This window comes from Ahaetulla prasina, chromosome 1 (genome assembly GCF_028640845.1).
Source record: "Ahaetulla prasina isolate Xishuangbanna chromosome 1, ASM2864084v1, whole genome shotgun sequence".
In the NCBI taxonomy this organism is placed as follows: Eukaryota; Metazoa; Chordata; class Lepidosauria; order Squamata; family Colubridae; genus Ahaetulla; species Ahaetulla prasina.
The window spans coordinates 345,757,132-345,777,287 of record NC_080539.1 but is presented as its reverse complement, the minus strand read 5'-3'; the positions used below and the strand labels follow the sequence as shown (position 1 = coordinate 345,777,287).

The following is a 20,156-nucleotide window of genomic DNA, read 5'->3' as shown; positions in this document are numbered from 1 at the left end:
GATCCCCACTATTTCCTCTGGTTAGGGTTAGGGAGACAGAGCTGGAAATCAGGTAAGACAGAAAGAGGAGCCCCGTCTTGCTCCATGTGCCCCAAAATAATAAGACATCCCCGAAAATAAGGCCAAACACTTATTTCGGGGTTTAAAAAACTATAAGACAGGTTCTTATTTTTGGGGAAACACGGTAGGAAAGAAGTTGGGTTTCAACTCACAAAACATCCATGGCCTAAACCATGAGCCTCGAGCCAGGTTTCAAAAGAAATCCAGTTATTTATTAGGAGCAACACCCTGGGAGGAGGGGGGAAACTGGGTCATAATTGGGCTGTAAATTACATGGGGCAGAGCTGGCTTCATTTGGGTACGTGCAGATATGTTGCTCCTAATAACAACTGGATTTCTTTTGAAGCTTGGCTCAAGGCTCATGGTTTAATTAGGGCATCAGTTGGAACCCTGACAGCAGGACTTTTAATGGCATTTTCTATGCAGAAATTGTCTGTATCCCATACATTGATAGCAGAGAGAAATAATTGATATGGAGTATTGCAGCTGATCTTGAAATGCTATCCAGGTTCATTTATGACATGAGTATACCTTATCCTTCAGGATCGAATGGCGATTGGAATAGTTGGGGAGGCTTTTGCATTTGTAATTAAGTTCAGATGATAATCATTGATCTCCAGTAAATATTTCCTTTCCCATTCCCATCACAGCTCTTTGTAAACTATGTTTAAAAATATTAATAACGGTGATGCATAAATAAATGTCTAAGCCAAATAGCATTTTAAGTATCTACTCATCATGTATGGCTCATATGAACACCGTGGAGGATTTGGGGAGCAAGTTGAGCAGTGTCTAATTTACAGTTACTAGGTTTGCCTTTTCAGCTACAGAGTTAATTCCATTGCTCATTTGAGGGATATAATGTGAATGCTTCCTCTTTGTTTGCATTTGACATCTTCATTCAGGATAAAGTTGATTGGTAGAAAACCCTTGAAAGTTTACATTTATTATTGAGATATTAGAAAATCAAATGAATTACTTCAAATGAAACAAAAAATATTAAACATCCTCTTAAAGCAGGGGTGTCAAACTCTATTTCATTGAGGGCCACATCAGGGTTGTGTTTGACCTTGGAGGGATGAGGTGGGTGTGGCCAGGGTGGGCATGGCCAGCTTGATGTCACTCATGTTGGGGGCACCTATAGTGGCCCAAGTAATCTGCCAGTGAAAATGAGCTCCTGAGCTGCCACAGCCTCTTGCAACCCTCTTCCAGTGAAAACAGAGCTCAGGAGGGCCACCCGAGCTCCATTTTCACTGGAAGAAGGTTGCAGGAGGCTGTAGCAGCTGAAAACGGAGCTCAGGAGCCTGTTTTCACTAGCAGCAGCACCACCACAGGCCAGTCCTTCACTCTTTCCAGGGTAGTCCTGTGGGCCAGATTTAAGTACCCCATGATCCGGGTCCTGGGCCTTGAGTTTGACACCCCTGTCTTAAGGGAAAGAAAAAAATGGATTGACGACTAGGAAGAGGAGTAAAAAAAAACATTCATTGTTGTTATGAAGATCACGAGCAGAAAGATGGCACACCTCTTGGTAAAACACCAGTAGCTCATTCGAGATCCTGTATCCCGTGGCTCTTGCCTTGTTTTGTCTTTCTGAGCTTGTAAGATGATTCTGCCTCCTGGGCTGTCAAAATATTCTGTATGTCTCTTTTTCTCTCAGTGAACAGTTATGGGGATGATGAAGATCTAACAACATCCTCAGACAGTGATGAAGAGGTGATTAAACAGTTTGAGATCTCAGTTTCTCGTTCGCAGAGCTTTCGATCAGGAGTTTCTGAAAAAGGGATCCAAGCAGGTTTGGAGCACAGGCCAAAATTTAACAGCTTGTTGTCAAATCATGAAGAATACAGTACTGAGGCCTCTGAAAGTGAAGGTATTTTATAACTCTTTCAAAAAAACCAACAACCATGAATGGAAATTGCAGAGATAAACAAAAAAAATGCATCCAGTTTGGCTCAGTCAAGGGATATACAAGTGGTCAACAACATGTCTAGCATTTGCTCCAGGGTTGAAGACCTATTGACATCATCTCATACTAGCACCGCTTCTGCTAAGCCTCTCTTAAAATTAGTCAAAACTTAACAGTAAAGATGACAAAATACATAGAATCAAAAGCTTATAATATTAATCTAAAATAAACTCATCACTTCAAAAATGAAATGGGCAAAAAAAAGGAATAAAATATTTTTAGGAGTATTTGGGAAACAGGTGTTCACTTACAAGCTTTTTAACTTCTCCCATAACTTCTACATCTAACAACCTTAATAGGTTGATATAATGAACATTTGATTTGGGTAAACTAATCATTATTGCTTTAGCCATCACTCTGTTTCCTTAAGAAAGCACAATTCATACCATTTTATGATAAGACAAACTTACAGGTAGTCCTCAACTAACAACCATTTGTTTAGTGGCTATTCAAAGTTACGACGACACTGAAAAAAGTGCCTTATGACCATTTTTCACACATAACAACCTTTGCAGCATTCCCTGTGGTAACATGAGCAAAATTCAGACACTGGCATGTATTTATGAGGGTTGCAGTGTTGTGGGGTCATATGATCAACTTTTGTGGCCTTCTTACAAGTCAACGGAGAAGACTCATTTAACAACCGTGTTACTAACTTAACAACTGTGGCAGGAAAGGTCATAAAATGGAGGCAAAACCCACTTAACAACTGTCTTATTTAGCAACAGAAAATTTGGACTCAATTGTGATCAGAAGTTGAGGACTATCTGTATTTATCAAGATGTCTTTGCTGATGACAACTCTGTGAGTAGCATAGGGTCCTGAGATACAGCTTCAGAAAATGAGTCAAGGTGGTTTTTAGCCAGGTTGCTTGGTCTAAATGATCAGTCTTTCTCAACTGCAACAACTTTAAGATGGGTAGACTTCAACTCCCAGAATTGTCCAACCAGCATGCTAAGGTTGAGGTCGCTGAAGCTGACAAACATTGGTTTAGATCAGACTTCTCCAATTACCACCGTCCAGAGAGAGAATGCCAAGTTGGAAAAAACCTGGAGTTGGTGTACCATGCACTTTGGAATATATCTCACCGACTGTTTCTAGTATAGCTAGTTCAACTTTTGGAAAGTCTTTATAAGGAATCCTACAATAAACTTTTAAGTGAACTCCACAGCAGCATTTTCAGAAGAAACTGAATTATTTGTATTCTGAAATAGGCCCCATTTGTTTCGGTAAGGCTTGGCTCCCAAGAGCAGGCATAGGATTACAGCCTTAGGCAGTCAGTAGATTCCCTTGAATTACATTTCTTAACCTTCAAATAGATTTTAACGCTTAACTGATACTCTGGCTGCAAGCCAGATTTGCAAAGCACTGAATATGTGTGCTGGGGGAGGCTGTGTGTGGGAAGTGTGTAAAATAATTTCTCACTAGAGAAGCACTTCTATTCTGAAAGCTTATTCCATTTTATTTATTTATTTTAAATTTTAAAACCTGTCTTCCAGCCTACTGCTCTGGTGTGTGCCAAGTGTATATCAAACATGTACTGCTTATGTTAGAGCTACAATCTGTGATGTACACCATGTTCTGTTCAACATCAGTGGTGCCCGGAGCCTTCATAGTGGAATGAAAAACATAACATTCTTGTAGGAAGGAAATCCCATAGCCCTCCAAACAGACTGATTTGGGACAAACACGTAGGGAATTGTGTGCACGATTGCCAGTCTGTTTGCTTGCTTACCTAGGAATTGGTTGGAGTTGGTTTTCAGTTAATGAAATCAAAGGATAAGCAGGGGTGACTTAAGGAAGACTTGAATGAGGGAAAAATGCTCTATAAATGTTTGAAAATCTCAGCAGCACAACTGAACTTTATGAAACAAATTCTATTATTCCTGATTCTGCCAATTTTGCTTCCATTTCCCTTTTATTTCTCTACTGCAGGGATCCCCAAACTTGGCAACTTTAAGACTTGTAGACTTCAACTCCCAGAATTCCCCAGCCAGCCATGTTTGGAGACCCCTGCTCTGTTGGATATAGGGGTTGCAGTACAGAAGGAATCATTCTTAGCCTCCCAAAGGGCCTTGACTGTGGTGCTCCAGAAGTCCTCTAAAAGTTGTTCTTTCATTGTAATTTTTAATAAAAGAAGGGGGAAATCATTACACAGTTAATTAAACTTCTTGAACATTAGCTTGATTATCGTGGCAATGGGTGCACAGTTGAAAGACCTAAAAAGCCATATTGGGAACAAATCGTCGTGCAGAATGTCTGGTTGCTAAGAGTAAACTCTGATTTGGTGGCACATAATCACTCACTTACAATTATTAATAATTTGGAGAAAGATCATGTCAATAGCATAACTGTGTCTGCCTTATTTTGGAACAGTTTACTGTTAAAGTTTCATAAAGCTTTCATTATAGAAGTTATTTAAGATGGTTCAGTTGCACCAAACCTTCAGTTGTAATTTGTTACTAGTGGTATCCAATTTGGAAAAAAGTTTATATTTCATTGTTTTATATTTTTAGTGTTGTAACCTGCCCAGAGCCTTTGGATTGGAGAAAGCTATAACACCTGCAAATAAAGTATTTGTAATCTTAAATTTAAAAAAACTTTCTTTTTTTACCAAGCAGGGCTGGCCTAACGATTTTATTGAGGGTTTTAGTGGGGTTTTTTAGATTTTTTACATATTTATTTTAATAACTCAGCATATTGAATTAGATTTTTAACTAATATTGGATTTTAAGTGTTTTGGTATCCATGTTTTATTTGTGCTGTATACCGACCGCCCTGAGTCTTCGGAGAAGGACGGTATAAAAATTCGAATAATAAATAAATAAATAATAAATAAATCTGCAGTTATCTATTCTGTCATTTATTTTAATTAAATATACATGTCTTCTAGTCCTATTTCTGTTGATTGGGCCTTCATCCTGGCTAAACCCATGAAAGATTAAATCAAGCTCTCAGCTTGAAAAAAATTCATACCTTTGATATAGAAAATATGTTTTTATGATGTTCATCATAGGAAATCAATCATTGGAGTGTATACATGAAACAAACTTCTTAAGTGTGGGACTAACTATGGTCACATATGATATCATATATGACACTTTGATATCAGTGTCTTGTCATTTATAACTAAATCTGGACTCCTCAGAACCTTTTTTGAACTGGAATAGTTTTATTTTATGATAGTAACTCAGAATCTATGTAGTTTAATTTCAGGATCCTGAATTGGAGTTTGTATATATCTAAATATTCCTTTTGTTTGAAATGAATTAGATTTAGATGGGTTCAGCCACCTGAGTTACCAGGACAACCTGTCTTCTCATGAAGATGACCTTCTATCCATCAGTTCGAGAGTGGTGGAGAGCAGGGGCTCTGGGCAGCCAAAAGACTCTGAGGTGGATGTTAATGCAACACTCGGCCTCAGCCGACAAGAAACCGAAGGGAGTTTGGAAATGGAAACAGCTTTCAGCAATCAAGGATTTGAAGGGAATGATGAAACTGACAGCTCATCAGCTTGGAGTCCAGAGGTAAGAAAAGGTATTTTTATATAAAAGTGTATGTAGTTCTCTGAAGTCTTAGTAGCAATGGTTGCTTTTGCATGTACTATGTTAAGACTACATGGTGAATCACAAAGTTTGGGTATTTGTGCTTTCACCATCTTTTGGACTGTGGATATTCTCTGAACCTGTTTAGTAGGATGGTTTTCATATGATCATGTCCACGGTAAAGTGGCAAATATAAAAGGTTCATATTTCAAAGCTCTTGGATTTGTATGATCATCTCATCATCTAAACACATGGTTTGTAGTTCAGTTGTGAAGTCAGATAGGCAATAACTGGTGCTCAGATACATGAATAACTTCTCTACTTGAGTATGTCTGCACAGATAATTTAAAGCAACTGTCATATCCCTTTCTCTAGGTATTATTGTAAACTGTAATTCCAAGTACGATGCTACATACCTCTAGTGGGAGCTGTTAAAGATCATGACAAGTTGCAATCCCTTGGATTATGTACATGAAATATGAAACCTGGCTCCACAATGACCCTACAAGAGTAATTGATATTATTCCCACTGGACAAATTGTAAATTAAAATGGAAAACTAAGATTTTATTTTAGAGAGTCTCCTCTTAGTTTCAGAAATCCATATCTCTGTCCTCCTGGATTTCCACTCCATTTATTGCTAACAGAGCAAGTTTGCTTGCTAGAATTTAAGAGATCAGGATGTTGTTGTAATTCCTATCGGGCACTGAGAGTTGTGTCCTACATAGTCACAGTGGCAATCCATGCAGGGAATCTGCTAAATTACATTTCAAGTTTCTTCCATCTCCAAACAATCTTTGAAATGCATGATTTGTCTTCTTATGGTAGCCTCTGGGTGCTGGGGGATGCCCACTTGCAGACCTTGGAAGTTGCTTTCTACTGCCTCTGAAATATTTTTAAATGTAGGGCAGGGAATGCCATATAATTAGTTTTGTACCTTCTTTCTCTCCCCTGCATATTGCACAGGCATCTTGTTGTAAACGCTTGTGGGTAGCCATTGTGCCTGAATTGTTCAAGTAGGCACTTGTTCTCCAGTTGGTTTTCTTGCTGGATACTACAGTATATTCGTACCCTGTCTTATAGTGTTTTGATGCAACTCTTTTTATGTGACAGTGACAAACCCATTGTTTGTGACAATTCATGCAAACAACTTGAGCCAAGGTTGACTACTAAGCCCCTTCCTATGTTTGGAGCATTGAAAATAGCAAGTCTGGATCTCAGAATAACAGAGTTGGAAGGGACCTTGGAGGTCTTCTAGTCCAACCCCCTGCCAGGCAGGATACCCTATAGCACTTCAGACAAATGGTTATCCAACATCTTCTTAAAAATTTCCAGTGTTGGGGATTGTTTGGGATGAGTTTGACCCTGTGACTCCCGAGGACATGGACAGGTTGCTGGGGAGGTTGAATGCCATCACATGTTTGCTGGACCCGTACCCCTCCTGGTTGGTTCTGGCCACGCAGGAGGCGACACGAGGCTGGCTCCGGGGGATTACAAATGCTTCTTTGCGGGAGGGTGTCTTCCCTGCTGCCTTGAAAGAGGCGGTGGTGAGACCCCTCCTCAAGAAGCCTTCCCTGGACCCAGCTGTTTTAGTAAATTATCGTCCGGTCTCCAACCTTCGCTTTATGGCGAAGGTTGTAGAGAGTGCGGTGGCATGTCAATTACCCCAGTACCTGGATGAAACCGTCTATCTAGACCCGTTCAAATCTGGCTTTCGACCCAGTTACAGTACGGAGATGGCTTTGGTCGCGTTGGTGGATGATCTCTGGAGGGCCAGGGATAAGGGTTACTCATCTGCCCTGGTCCTATTAGACCTCTCAGCGGCTTTTGATACCATCGACCATGGTATCTTGCTGCGCCGGCTAGGGAGTTTGGGAGTGGGAGGCACCGTTTATCGGTGGTTCTCCTCCTATCTCTCTGGCCGGACGCAGTTGGTGTTGGCAGGGGGGCAGAGATCGACCCCGAGGCGCCTCATGTGTGGGGTGCCGCAGGGGTCGATTCTCTTGCCTCTCCTGTTCAACATCTATATGAAGCCGCTGGGTGAGATCATCAGTGGCTTTGGGGTGAGGTACCAACTGTACGCTGATGATACGCAGTTGTACTTTTCCACCGCAGGCCATCCCAATGAAGCCGTCGAAGTCCTGTCCCGGTGTCTGGAAGCCGTACGGGTCTGGATGGGGAGAAACAGGCTCAAGCTCAATCCCTCCAAGACGGAGTGGCTGTGAATGCCGGCACCCCGGTACAGTCAGCTGCAGCCGCAGCTGACTGTTGGGGGCGAGTCATTGGCCCTGATGGAAAGGGTGCGCAACTTGGGCGTTCTCCTGGATGGACAGTTGTCTTTTGAAGATCACTTGACGACCGTCTCCAGGAGAGCTTTTCATCAGGTTCGCCTGATTCGCCAGTTGCGCCCCTTCCTGGACCGGGATGCCCTATGCACGGTCACTCATGCTCTTGTTACCTCTCGCCTGGACTACTGCAATGCTCTCTACATGGGGCTCCCCTTGAAGAGCACCCGGAGGCTCCAGTTGGTTCAGAATGCAGCTGCGCGGGTGATAGAGGGAGCTGCTCGCGGCTCCCATGTGACACCACTCCTGCGCAGACTGCACTGGCTACCTGTGGTCTTTAGGGTGCACTTCAAGGTGCTGGTTACTACCTTTAAAGCACTCCATGGCTTAGGGCCGGGTTATCTGCGGGACCGCCTACTGTTACCGAGTGCCTCCCACCGATCCGTGCGCTCTCACAGGGAGGGACTCCTTAGGGTGCCGTCCGCCAAACAATGTTGGCTGGCGGCCCCCAGGGGACGGCCCTTCTCTGTGGGGGCTCCTACCCTCTGGAACGAACTTCCCACAGGACTTCGCCAACTTCCTGACCTTCGAACCTTTCGCCGCAAGCTGAAAACATATTTGTTCATTCGTGCAGGACTGGCATAGGATTTTAGATTTTAAATTTTTAATTTTAATGGGTTTTATTGTTTTAAATTTATCTTAATTAGAGCCAAATGGAATAAGTTTTTTAAACAGTATTTTTATCTTGTATTTATATTGTCGCTCGTTTTTATCTGGCTGTAAACCGCCCTGAGTCCCTTGGGAGAAGGGCGGTATAAATGAATGAATGAATGAATGAATGAATGAATGAATGAATGAATGAATGAATGAATGAATGAATAAATAAATTTACAACTTCTACAGGCAAGTTGTTCCACTTATTGATTGTTCTAACTGTCAGGAAGTTTCTCCTTAGTTCTAAGTTGCTTCTCTCCTTGATTAGTTTCCACCCATTGCTTCTTGTTCTACCCTCAAGTGCTTTGGAGAATAGCTTGACTCCCTCTTCTTTGTGGCAGCCCCTGAGATATTGGAACACTGCTATCATGTCTCCCGTAGTCCTTCTTTTCATCAGACTAGGAATACCCAATTCCTGAAACTGTTCTTCATATGTTTTAGCCTCCAGTCTCCTAATCTTCTTGGTTACTCTTCTCTGCACTCTTTCTAGAGTCTCAACATCTTTTTTACATCATGGCAACCAAAACTGAATGCAGTATTCCAAGTGTGACCTTACCAAGGCATTCTAAAGTGGTATTAACACTTCACGTGATCTTTATTCTATCCCTCTGTTTATGCAGCCCAGAACTGTGTTGGCTTTTTTGGCAGCTGCTGCACACTGCTGGCTCATATCTAAATACTGTAATTGTCCACTGTTGATCCCTCTCACAGTTACTACTATTGAGCAAGGTACCACATATACTGTACCTGTGCATTTTGTTTTTCTTGCCTAAATGTAGAACCCTATTTTTTTCACCATTGAATTTCATTTTGTTAGATAGTGCCCAATGTTCAAGTCTGTCAAGATCCTTCTGTATCTTGAACCTATTTCTGTATGCTTTGCAGCCACTACATCCCTATCACATAGTTGCACGATCTCTGATGCTTTTGTTCTTAGATCTAGTTTTCTAGGACCTTGAATTACTCATCAGATAGCTGATCTAAAGTGGCTTGTGTATCTCTCCACTCTGAATGGCACTTTCACAATCGGTCTGTTGAGTTACAAAAAGGCTTTACACACTTTTTTTCCTTTTATTAGCTCCTCTTTATCATTCCTTCCAACCTACAAGGAATTGATCGCTTGGTCCTCATTGAGTTCTTCATCTACATCTTCTTCCTATTTTAGAGAAAGTAACACCTGAGCTTTTATCTCAAGGGCTGAGCTGAAATGAAGGAGACTTTAGTCATTCATTATGAGCCCCTCTCACATGATTCATACAAAGAAACCTCCTGCTGTTGCTTCTCTTCTTCCTCAGTCTTATCTCCTTCTTCATTTCTGTGTCTTCTGATCATCTCCATTGGTTGTGGAATTAAGATGACAAAGCTTCTCCCATCGCACTCCATGAATATACATCTCCTTCTGTTAGGAATAGTAAGATTTTGATGTTGGGTCTGTTCCAGCTTGGTCAATAGAAGAAGACAAGTGGTTAAAAGCCAGGTAAAAGCCAGATCCCAAGTTTGTATGTGAAATCTGCCTACTTACTTTCCCCTTTCCACCTCCCCTGTTGTCGTGTCCCACTCCTCCGCTGACGGCCGGGTCAGGGAAATCCGAATCAGGCTTGCCTCTGCAGCTCTGCCCAAAGTCCTAGCAAAGTCCTCAGAGCAGGCAGGAGACCAGTAAGTGACTTCAGCAAGATAAGTTCGACTTTGCCTGACTCAGAGACTGCCAGAAAGCAGATCCTTTATATAGGCCATGGGGTGTGGCTCCATGACTCAGCACTCATTAAGGCCTGCCCCTCCCTTCCTTCTGTTGCCTCCGCCTATCCAATCTTCTGATGTGAGGGTCACTCCAATCAGCTGTTGTTGGAAGTAAACTTTCCTCAGGCTCACATGCTGTGGAGGAGGGGGAGGGGTCTAGCTGCTCCGTTTGCCTGGGCATGGAGCCAGGGCTGGGGCCGGGGGATGCTCCCTCCTCTGCAGCCTGCTTGGGCATGGAGCCAGGACTGGGGTCGGGAGGCATACATTCCTCCGTGTTCGGGAGCAGATAAGCAGACCCCGGCTGCGGTGAGAGCGGACAAGACACAACACTTGTTATCTATTTAGTGCCCAGTGGGATTCAAATAAGAAGTTTAGGTAACAGTCCTGATTTTTGGTAGGCTTGGTGATGCTCCGTATTCCATTCTCATGCTTGTGGCCTTGGGATCATCCAGCCAATGTTTCTGTCAGGCATTCAGTATAGTTTCAATTTCAATTTCAACTCGGGGAGGCAAACTGTTGCATGCGACATTTCTAGCTGAATGCAGCCAGCCCGCTTTGCAGGGTAGCGATCAAGGACGTAAGAAACTTTATGTTTCTTATTACAGAATTGACAGAATACTGAGCATCAGGCAGAATACAAGGCATGGTGGGTGACCTGTCTCTGGTGAGGCAATTAACAAGTAGTTGCCATGGTCATCATCAACATCATAGTTATTATTTCTTTCTGGCACTTCCGTGCCATTTTCCAAATAAAAATATAATCAGGGCCATTGAAAGGAGAAATAGTGACCAGCAGCAAAAGAGTAATATATAAAATATTCTGCATCCGTGCGCTAGAAGGGTTCTGAAATACAGCTGTAGGAGTAAATCCTTAAATTCCTTCTGAAGATCTACTCTGCTCCCTGAATATCCTGTTCTTTCACAGCATGTTCATGTTTAAATAGAAAGGAAAGGTCTCTATGGCAACCCGTTTTAATATGAGATTAAAAAGCACCTTTGAACAGAAAACACACACCGTGGAAACTAAGCACCTAACTCTCCCTCTTCCCTCTTCACGGGCTTTTCTTTTATCAAAAGTAAATTTGATATTTTTTTAAAAAAGAAGAAGAAAAAGGATTAGACGAAAGGTAGATGAATCAGTCTGGAGAAACGCACTGAAGAATAGTAGGACAGAGAACATTTTGTGTGGTTTGTTGTCATCTGTAGGCATGAAAAGGCTTAGATTTAGTGCCCAGAAAAAAATAAAAAACATATGTTTATGCCTTCACAAGGGATGAAGACATAAGTGGAATAGTCTGCTTTTTATGATAGGGGATAGCTCTTTGCAGAACAAGAAACAGCAATGCCTTTCTTTTCGCACAGATACTAAATAGCATTCAAGAATTTGTCCCAAAATCTTTTTGTCAAATGTAATTCTTACTTTTCCTTCATACTTACCTTTTCAGTAATGGAGAGTTTTCTTCTTAGGACTGAACTTCTCTTTCGGATTCAATCCTTTGATCTTAATATGTAACTCCTCTGTATGGATCCCCCCTCTCCATTCTGTTTGGCCTCCTGTCTTTATTTTTATTTATTTTATTTATTTTATTTTGTCACACAGTATATATAAGCATAAGCATGAAATAATTATACAATGTATAAGCATATATATGAGTATGAGTATGTAATAACTATATTAATTGGATATAACGAAAGGAAAGTCTTCCACCAATAATCATCCAGACATATTTCCCTTAAGCTCCTGACTCTTACTCATTCTTCACTGATTTCCAATCCGTGCTATGTTCCCCTATCAATTCCTTTTGAAGTCCTAGACCTTGTCTCTTTTTCTCTTATTTTCTCTACTACCAAAAAAGGCAGAAGTGTCCTCTTGACTTCTGTCTTCTTCCAACTCAACATGCTTTTCCCCCATTTCTTGTTGGCAATTAGACAGTACCCAGAATCATTGATCTGCAATTATTATTTAATTGCTATCTGTTAGTAAATAACAGGGCTTTCAATTTCAATTTTGTATTTTTTCCTGTTAAAGGAACATGAAGAAGCAAATGTTCTCCCAGCTCATACCAGTGCCTATGAGCCAATTTCAAGATGTGGTGACTTAGATGTCCTCTTTGATTACAAACCATCGAGCCAGAAATTGGTGGTGACTATTGTCGAAGCTAAAGATATCCCAGACAAGGACCGCAGTGGAGCAAGTACCTGGCAGGTACACACAGTCCTGATGCCCAGCAAGAAACAGCGAGGGAAGACAAGTGTCCAGAAAGGGCCAAATCCATTGTTCAAGGACAAAGTGACCTTCACTAAGTTGGCACCTGAAATGCTGTGCAGTTACGCCCTCCGGTTCCGTCTCTATTCTGTGCGCAAAATGATGAAGGAGAGAATGATGGGGGAACAGTTGTTTTATCTTAGCCACCTCAACCAAGAGGGGGAAATGAAGACCACGCTGGTTCTGGAACCAAGGAGCAACTTATGTGTGAGTAGAATTAAATCGGGGATGAATTACTACAGTTCTTTTTGCATTTCCTTTGTCTGGGATAAAAGAGGAGAGTCATGAACTGCATACTGTCCATAAACTGAATGGTCAAGACCTATAAAATAATTTTCACAAATTTGAATCAGAAATGCTCTAAATAGTGTGAGGTATGAAACCTAGTGCCCACCCTCAGATGTTTTAGACTTCCCTTCAAACATTTGAAATCCAAAAATCTAGTGGTATCAAAACCTGCAATAGTAAAATTGCATGCCTAGATGGATCGTACATACAAGCTGGTATGAAGCCATGAGTAGATGCAAAGGCTGTATAGAAAAAAATGGGTATTGAGGGGAAGCTTGAACAAAGCAGAATGGTTCAGATATTTAGAGGCAGTTATGCATGAAGGCAGAAAGAAAAAAAAGCAGGACTTTCTAAGTGGAAATATTAAGAATATACCATAGATATATTTGAATATAAAGGCAAAGAGGAAAAGTGGGGCAAGGAGAAGAAATATTTTTTTTATAGAGCAAATTTTTTTTATTTTCCATAATAATTCCCACAATTTGACCAGTGTACAATACAATCATTTATCCAACGATCAGTCCTATACTCAAATTATACTCAATCAGGGCTGCTCGATTGCCACTCCCCCCTTTAATCCTTTCTTCCCTTCTCACCCTTCTTAAACTTTCTCCACCACCTTCTCCTCGCTTTCCTACTTCCCCTCCTCTTTCCCACTTCTCACTACCATCCTTTCTAACCCTCTATCTTCTCCTTCTTCTCCTCCCCTATCCTTTCTTCTCCCTCCCTTCTTTCCTCCCTACCCACCTGCCTACCTACTTTCTTCCTTCTTTACTCCTCTTTCCTTACCCTTTCCCTTCGGGAGTGTTTGCCGAGCAGTCCGACATTACACCATTCAACTTGTTTAATTCTACCATTATTCCTGTACAATGGCAACCAATCAATTTATAGTCTTCCCCCCCTCATCCCCCCCCCAGACTTCCCAGAACAGAACAGAATAGAATAGAATAGAATAGAATAGAATAGAATAGAATAGAATTTTATTGGCCAAGTGTGATTGGACACACAAGGAATTTGTCTTGGTGCATATGCTCTCAGTGTACATAAAAGAAAAGATACGTTCATCAAGGTACAACATTTACAACACAATTGATTATCAATATATCAATATAAATCATAAGGATTGCCAGCAACAAGTTATAGTCATACAGTCATAAGTGGAAGGAGATTGGTGATGGGAGCTATGAAACGATTAATAGTAGTGCAGATTCAGTAAATAGTCTGACAGTGTTGAGGGAATTATTTGTTTAGCAGAGTGATGGCCTTCGGGAAAAAACTGTTCTTGTGTCTAGTTGTTCTTGTGTGCAGTGCTCTATAGCGTCGTTTTGAGGGTAGGAGTTGAAACAGTTTATGTCCAGGATGCGAGGGATCTGCAAATATTTTCACGGCCCTCTTCTTGATTCGTGCAGTATACAGGTCCTCAATGGAAGGCAAGTTGGTAGCAATTATTTTTTCTGCAGTTCTAATTATCCTCTGAAGTCTGTGTTTTTCTTGTTGGGTTGCAGAACCGAACCAGACAGTTATAGAGGTGCAAATGACAGACTCAATAATTCCTCTGTAGAATTGGATCAGCAGCTCCTTGGGCAGTTTGAGCTTACTGAGTTGGCGCAGAAAGAACATTCTTTGTTGTCCTTTTTAATGATGTTTTGATGTTAGCTGTCCATTTGAGATCTTGCGATATGATAGAACCCAGAAATTTGAAGGTTTCTACTGTTGATACTGTGTTGTCAAGTATTGTGAGAGGTGGAAGTATGGAAGGGTTTTTCCTAAAGTCTACCACCATTTCTACGGTTTTGAGTGTGTTCAGTTCCAGATTGTTTTGGTTGCACCACAAGGCTAGTCGTTCGACCTCTCGTCTATATGCGGATTCGTCATTGTCTCGAATGAGACCAATCACTGTTGTGTCATCTGCGAACTTCAGTAGCTTAACAAATGGATCATTGGAGATGCAGTCATTGGTATACAGAGAGAAGAGAAGTGGGGAGAGCACACAGCCTTGGGGCGCCCCTGTGCTAATTGTACAGGTATTCGATGTGATCTTGCTTAGCTTCACCTGCTGCTTCCTGTTTGTTATACAGGGTATTGTAACTAACAAACATAATCTAAAATATAACATAAAACATATTCCATTTCACACCATCACACTATCAATTCCCTTCTTTCTTAAACTAATACATAGCAATTCCTAACTTCACTCAAAAACTAATTGATATTTTTTAATCTGATACTTATTTTGAATATAATCAATCCACTTCCTCCATTCCAAAATATATTTTTCTTGTGTACAGTCTTTCAAGTAGGCAGAAATTTTTGCCATTTCTGCTAAATTTGATACTTTACTAATCCATTCTCCAATTGTAGGTAAGTCTTCTTTCTTCCAATATTGTGCAATCAATAGTCTTGCAGCAGTTACTAAATTCAGAATCAGTTTTGTCTCTATAACAGTGCAATCTGAAATTATTCCTAATAAAAAGAACTGTGGAACAAACTTGATCTTCTTTTTCAAAATGTTCTGCATAATCCACCATATTTTAATCCAAAAGGCTTTAACTTTTTTGCAAGTCCACCATATATGATAATAGGTAGCATCCTCACAATCACATCTCCAACATTTTGCTTTCACATTTGGATACATACATGACAGTTTTTTAGGATCTAAATGCCATCTATAAAACATTTTATAAAAATTTTCTCTTAAATTTTGTGCTTGCGTGAATTTAACATTCCTCACCCAAATTTTTTCCCATGTTTCTAACATTATAGGTTGTTGAAAATTTTGTGCCCATTTTACCATACAATCTTTAACCAACTCCATTTCTGAATCAATTTCAACCAATACATTATATAATCTCTTTATATGCTGTTGACCTTGATCTTTTATTTGTTTTACCAAATTATCATCACTTTGCCTTATACCAATTTTCTGATCTATTTTCCATCTAGATTGCAATTGTCCATACTGGAACCATGTATAATTTCTTCCTTCATCCCTCAATTTCTCCCTAGATTTTAACTGTAATTCCCCTTTTTCCATAGTCAAAAGCTCTTTGTAAGTGATAACTTCCATTTTTTGTAATATATTTATATTCTCTATCATATGTCTGGGGATGGTCCATATTGGTATCTTTCCATCTAACTTATATTGATATTTTTTCCAAATCCTCAACAACGCACTTCTGACCATATTATTCTTAAATGTCTTATCAATTTTCTTGTCATATATTACATATGCATGCCATCCATATAACAAACCATAACCTTCTATATTCAAAATCCTTTCCTCTGTTAAATTAATCCAATCAGAAATTAAAGTTAAAACAACTGCATCATAGTACAATTTCAAGTTAGGCATTTTTAAACCCCCTCTTTCCCTAACGTCTTGCATTATTTTTAACTTTATCCTCGGTTTTTTACCCTTCCATACAAAATTATTAATCCCTTTTTGCCATTCTTGTAAATTTGCATCTTTCTTCAATATTGGAATCATTTGAAACAAAAATAAAAATCTAGGCAAAACATTCATTTTTATAGCTGCCACTCTTCCCAACAATGATAATTGTAACTTCTTCCATTTCTCCATTTCTTTAATTACTTTTCCCCACAATACCTCATAATTATTTTTATATAATTTTACATTCGATGCTGTAATGTATACTCCTAAGTATTTAACCTTTTTAACTACTTCATATCCAGTTATTCTTTCTAATTCTTCCCTCTGATGTGTATTCATATTTTTAATTATCATTTTTGTCTTCTGTTGATTCACTTTAAACCCAGATACCTTACTATACTGATCAATTGTCTCCATCAAATATACAGCTGAATGTATTGGTTGAGATAAAGAAACAACCAAATCATCTGCAAACGCTCTTAATTTATAATCTTGATTTTTAATTCTAATTCCTTTTATTCGATCTAAACCACGTATCTTACTCAATAATATTTCCAAAGTTAGAATGAATAATAATGGTGACAAGGGACATCCTTGTCTAGTCCCTTTCTCAATCTTGAAAGATTCTGTTAATCCACCATTTACTATTATTTGAGCTGTTTGCTTTTGATATATAGCCTTAATTGCTTGAATAAAATAATCCCCAAATTGCATTTTTTCTATTACTTTAAACAAAACTGCCAATCCAATCTATCAAAAGCTTTTCGGCATCCAAAAAGAGGAATGCTGCTGAAACCTGGCTGTTTCTTTCCAAATATTCAAGTAAATTTACAATTTGTCTCATATTATATCTCATCTGTCTCCCCTTAATAAATCCTGATTGGTCATTATGAATTAATTGATTCATCAGTGGCATCAATCTATTCGCTAGTATCTTAGCAAATATCTTATAATCAGTATTTAAAAGCGATATTGGCCTATAATTCTCTGGTTTAACACCATCTCGATCTTCTTTAGGTATTAATGAGATAAAAGCTGTCCTCCATGAAGGAGGAGCTTCTCCTCCTTTGTATTCTGTTAAATAACTCCTTAAGTGGTACAATCATCTCATTTTGTAAATTTTTATAATAAGTAGTTGTCAAGCCATCTGTACCTGGTGCTTTATTCGCTTTAAGCTGCTTAATTGCAAACACTATTTCCTCTGAAGAAATTAATTGATTCAACTCTTCCCTTTGATCTACTGTAATTTCTAAGATACCGTGGTCCTGTAAATATCTATCTATATCTTTATCATTAATCACATCTCTAGAATATAACTTAGTATAATATTCTAAAAAAGCTTTTTTAATCAAATTTTGCTGATATACTTCCTTACCTCTATATTCTATTTTATCAATTATACGTCGTTTCTGTTTCTTTCTTAATAAATATGCTAACCACCTTCCAGGTTTATTAGAATTATTAAACAAATTATGTTTTGCATATTGTAGATTAGTTGCCACCTGATCTGCCATTAACATATTAAATTGACCTCTTAATATATTTATTGACTCTTTTATTTTACTATCTCCTGAATTACATACCAATAACTGCTCCTTCCTTTTAATTTCCTCTTCTAGTTCTTTTCGCCTTTTGTGCAGTCTATTTCTATATTTATTATTCATCTCTAATAAAATTCCCCTCATATAAGCTTTGCTGGTGTCCCAAACTATCTCTATAGGTGTCCCTTTATCCATGTTCAAAGAAAAAAATTCCTTCATTAGAGTTTTACATTCATTTACATTTTGTTCATATTTAAACAAGTTCTCATTCATCCTCCACGACCTCCTGGCCTCTTTTTCCCGATCTAACTCAATCCATACCGGGCTATGATCAGACAAAGTTCTAGAACAAATTTTTGTCTTCTTCACTCTGAAAAACAAATCATTAGTAATTAAAATGAAATCGATCCTAGAAAAAGATTGATGTCTGTCAGAAAAAAATGTAAAATCTCTCTCTTTTTCATTGCGTTCTCGCCATACATCTCTCAATTCTAAATCTTCCATCAAATCAAAGAATGCCTTTGGCAGTTTTACACGATTGGAAATATTTCTAAGACTTCTTTTATCTTTCTGGGTATCCATCACTCCATTCCAATCACCCATTAATATATAAGTTTTATAATCCCAAGATGTTATTCTTTTATGTAAAAACTTATAAAATTTTTCTTGTTGTTGATTTGGTGCATAAACTCCTATTAAAAGTATTTTTCTCCCCTCCAGTAAAAGTTCAATAGCAATATATCTTCCTTGATTATCCGCCTCAATTAATGTTGCAGATAAATTACTCTTTATATAAACAACTAGTCCACTCTTCTTTTCTGTAGCAGATGCAACAAAATGTATTCCCAATTTTGAATTTATCAAATATTTCTGGTCTAATGTTCTAATATGTGTTTCTTGTAAACATACAATGTCATTTTTAAATTGCTTCAAATAATGAAATATCTTTCTTCTCTTTTGTGGTGAGTTTAATCCATTGACATTCCAAGATAAAAGTCTAATTGCCATTATCAGCAATCGGAAACTTTTGAAGCACCAGCCGCAAATCATATCTTTCTTTGGGCCTTGCTCCTCCCACTGTTTCCGTCTTGGTAATAGCAGATTGAGCCTGTTGAGCCTTTTCTTCTTGTTCCTTGCGTTTGACAGCTGCTCTTGTCATCCTTGGCTCTTTTGGAATCTCTGATCCCATCTTAGACACATCCAACACTTGTAAACGGTCTTCTTCCATTACTATCACTTCTTTTCTTTAATTTCACCTTCCTTTCTCCTACCATCCGAGATGGTGGACTTTCAGCTTTAAGCACATAAGCATAAAACTCGTGCTTTACTGACTGTTTTAAGACGATGTGCTTTCCCTTCATAGTAAACTATTATACCAATTGGGATGTCCCATCTATACTCAATCTGACGTTTTTTAAGTTCGTTCACCAAAAAAGCAAACTCCTTCCTACCTCTCAACATTTTGGGGGGAATTTCCTTTAGTATTAAAATATCTTGGCCAGCCGCTTGAATCTTGTCTCCTTTAAAAGAAGCTTGTAAAATCTCATTTCTCACTGTTCTAGTAGTAAAATAAATAACAATGTCTCTGGGAAGATTTCTTTGTCTTGCTATCCAGGAATTCACACGATAAATTTTATCAATATAAAAAGCCACATCTACTGGCCGAACTGCCAAAATCTCTGCAAAGGCCTCTGAAAAAATTTGCTTCAAATTCTCATTTTTACATTCTTTCAGTCCACGGATTCATAAAGCAAGTTCCATAGCTCTATATTGTACCAAAACAATTTCATCATCAACTTTATCCATTTTACATTGAACTGCCTCAATCTTATTTTCCAATTTTAAATTAACTTTCTTTATTTCTTCTACTTCCTGCTCCAGTAAAATCACATTTGATGCCAGACCCTGTACTGCTGACACCAAACCTTCTTTAACTTCTTTATTTCCAGTTTGAATTTCTAACATCTGTTTTTTCATCTCTGACATTTCTTCTGTAATTAATTTAAACTTATCCTCTATCTGGGAAGTTTGCCAGTTCATAGCATCGTTAAGAGATTCTTTCATAAATTCTTTCAGATTATCCTGAAGTGCTTCCAAATTTAGTGATTTTGTATCTGCTGTATGTGCTGGAGAGACTCCTGGTGTTAATGTACCTGGGGTTTTTGTAACAGTTGACTTTAATTGTTTTGCTGCCATCTCTTAAAATTTCTCTTTAACTTAATATTACGTATAAACTTTTTAAGTCTTTTTTTTTTTTAAAAAAGATCAGTCTCAGTATCTCTTCTCCCTTCTCATTACAATGTTTAAAAAAATTTTTTTCCAGCTGGCCTTCAGCAATAAACAGCAGTGAGAATTGTAACACTT

General features: G+C 38.9%; 1 protein-coding gene across 1 annotated transcript in view; it reads left to right on the top strand.

The window, feature by feature from the left end:
• The window catches only part of SYT16 (synaptotagmin 16), a 126,288-nt gene that overhangs the window by 88,286 nt on the left and 17,846 nt on the right, over positions 1–20,156 (top strand). Inside the window, 3 exon segments of the mRNA XM_058162921.1 lie at positions 1,718–1,930; positions 5,300–5,553; positions 12,336–12,779. Of these exon segments, the coding sequence (XP_058018904.1) occupies positions 1,718–1,930; positions 5,300–5,553; positions 12,336–12,779 (911 nt within the window).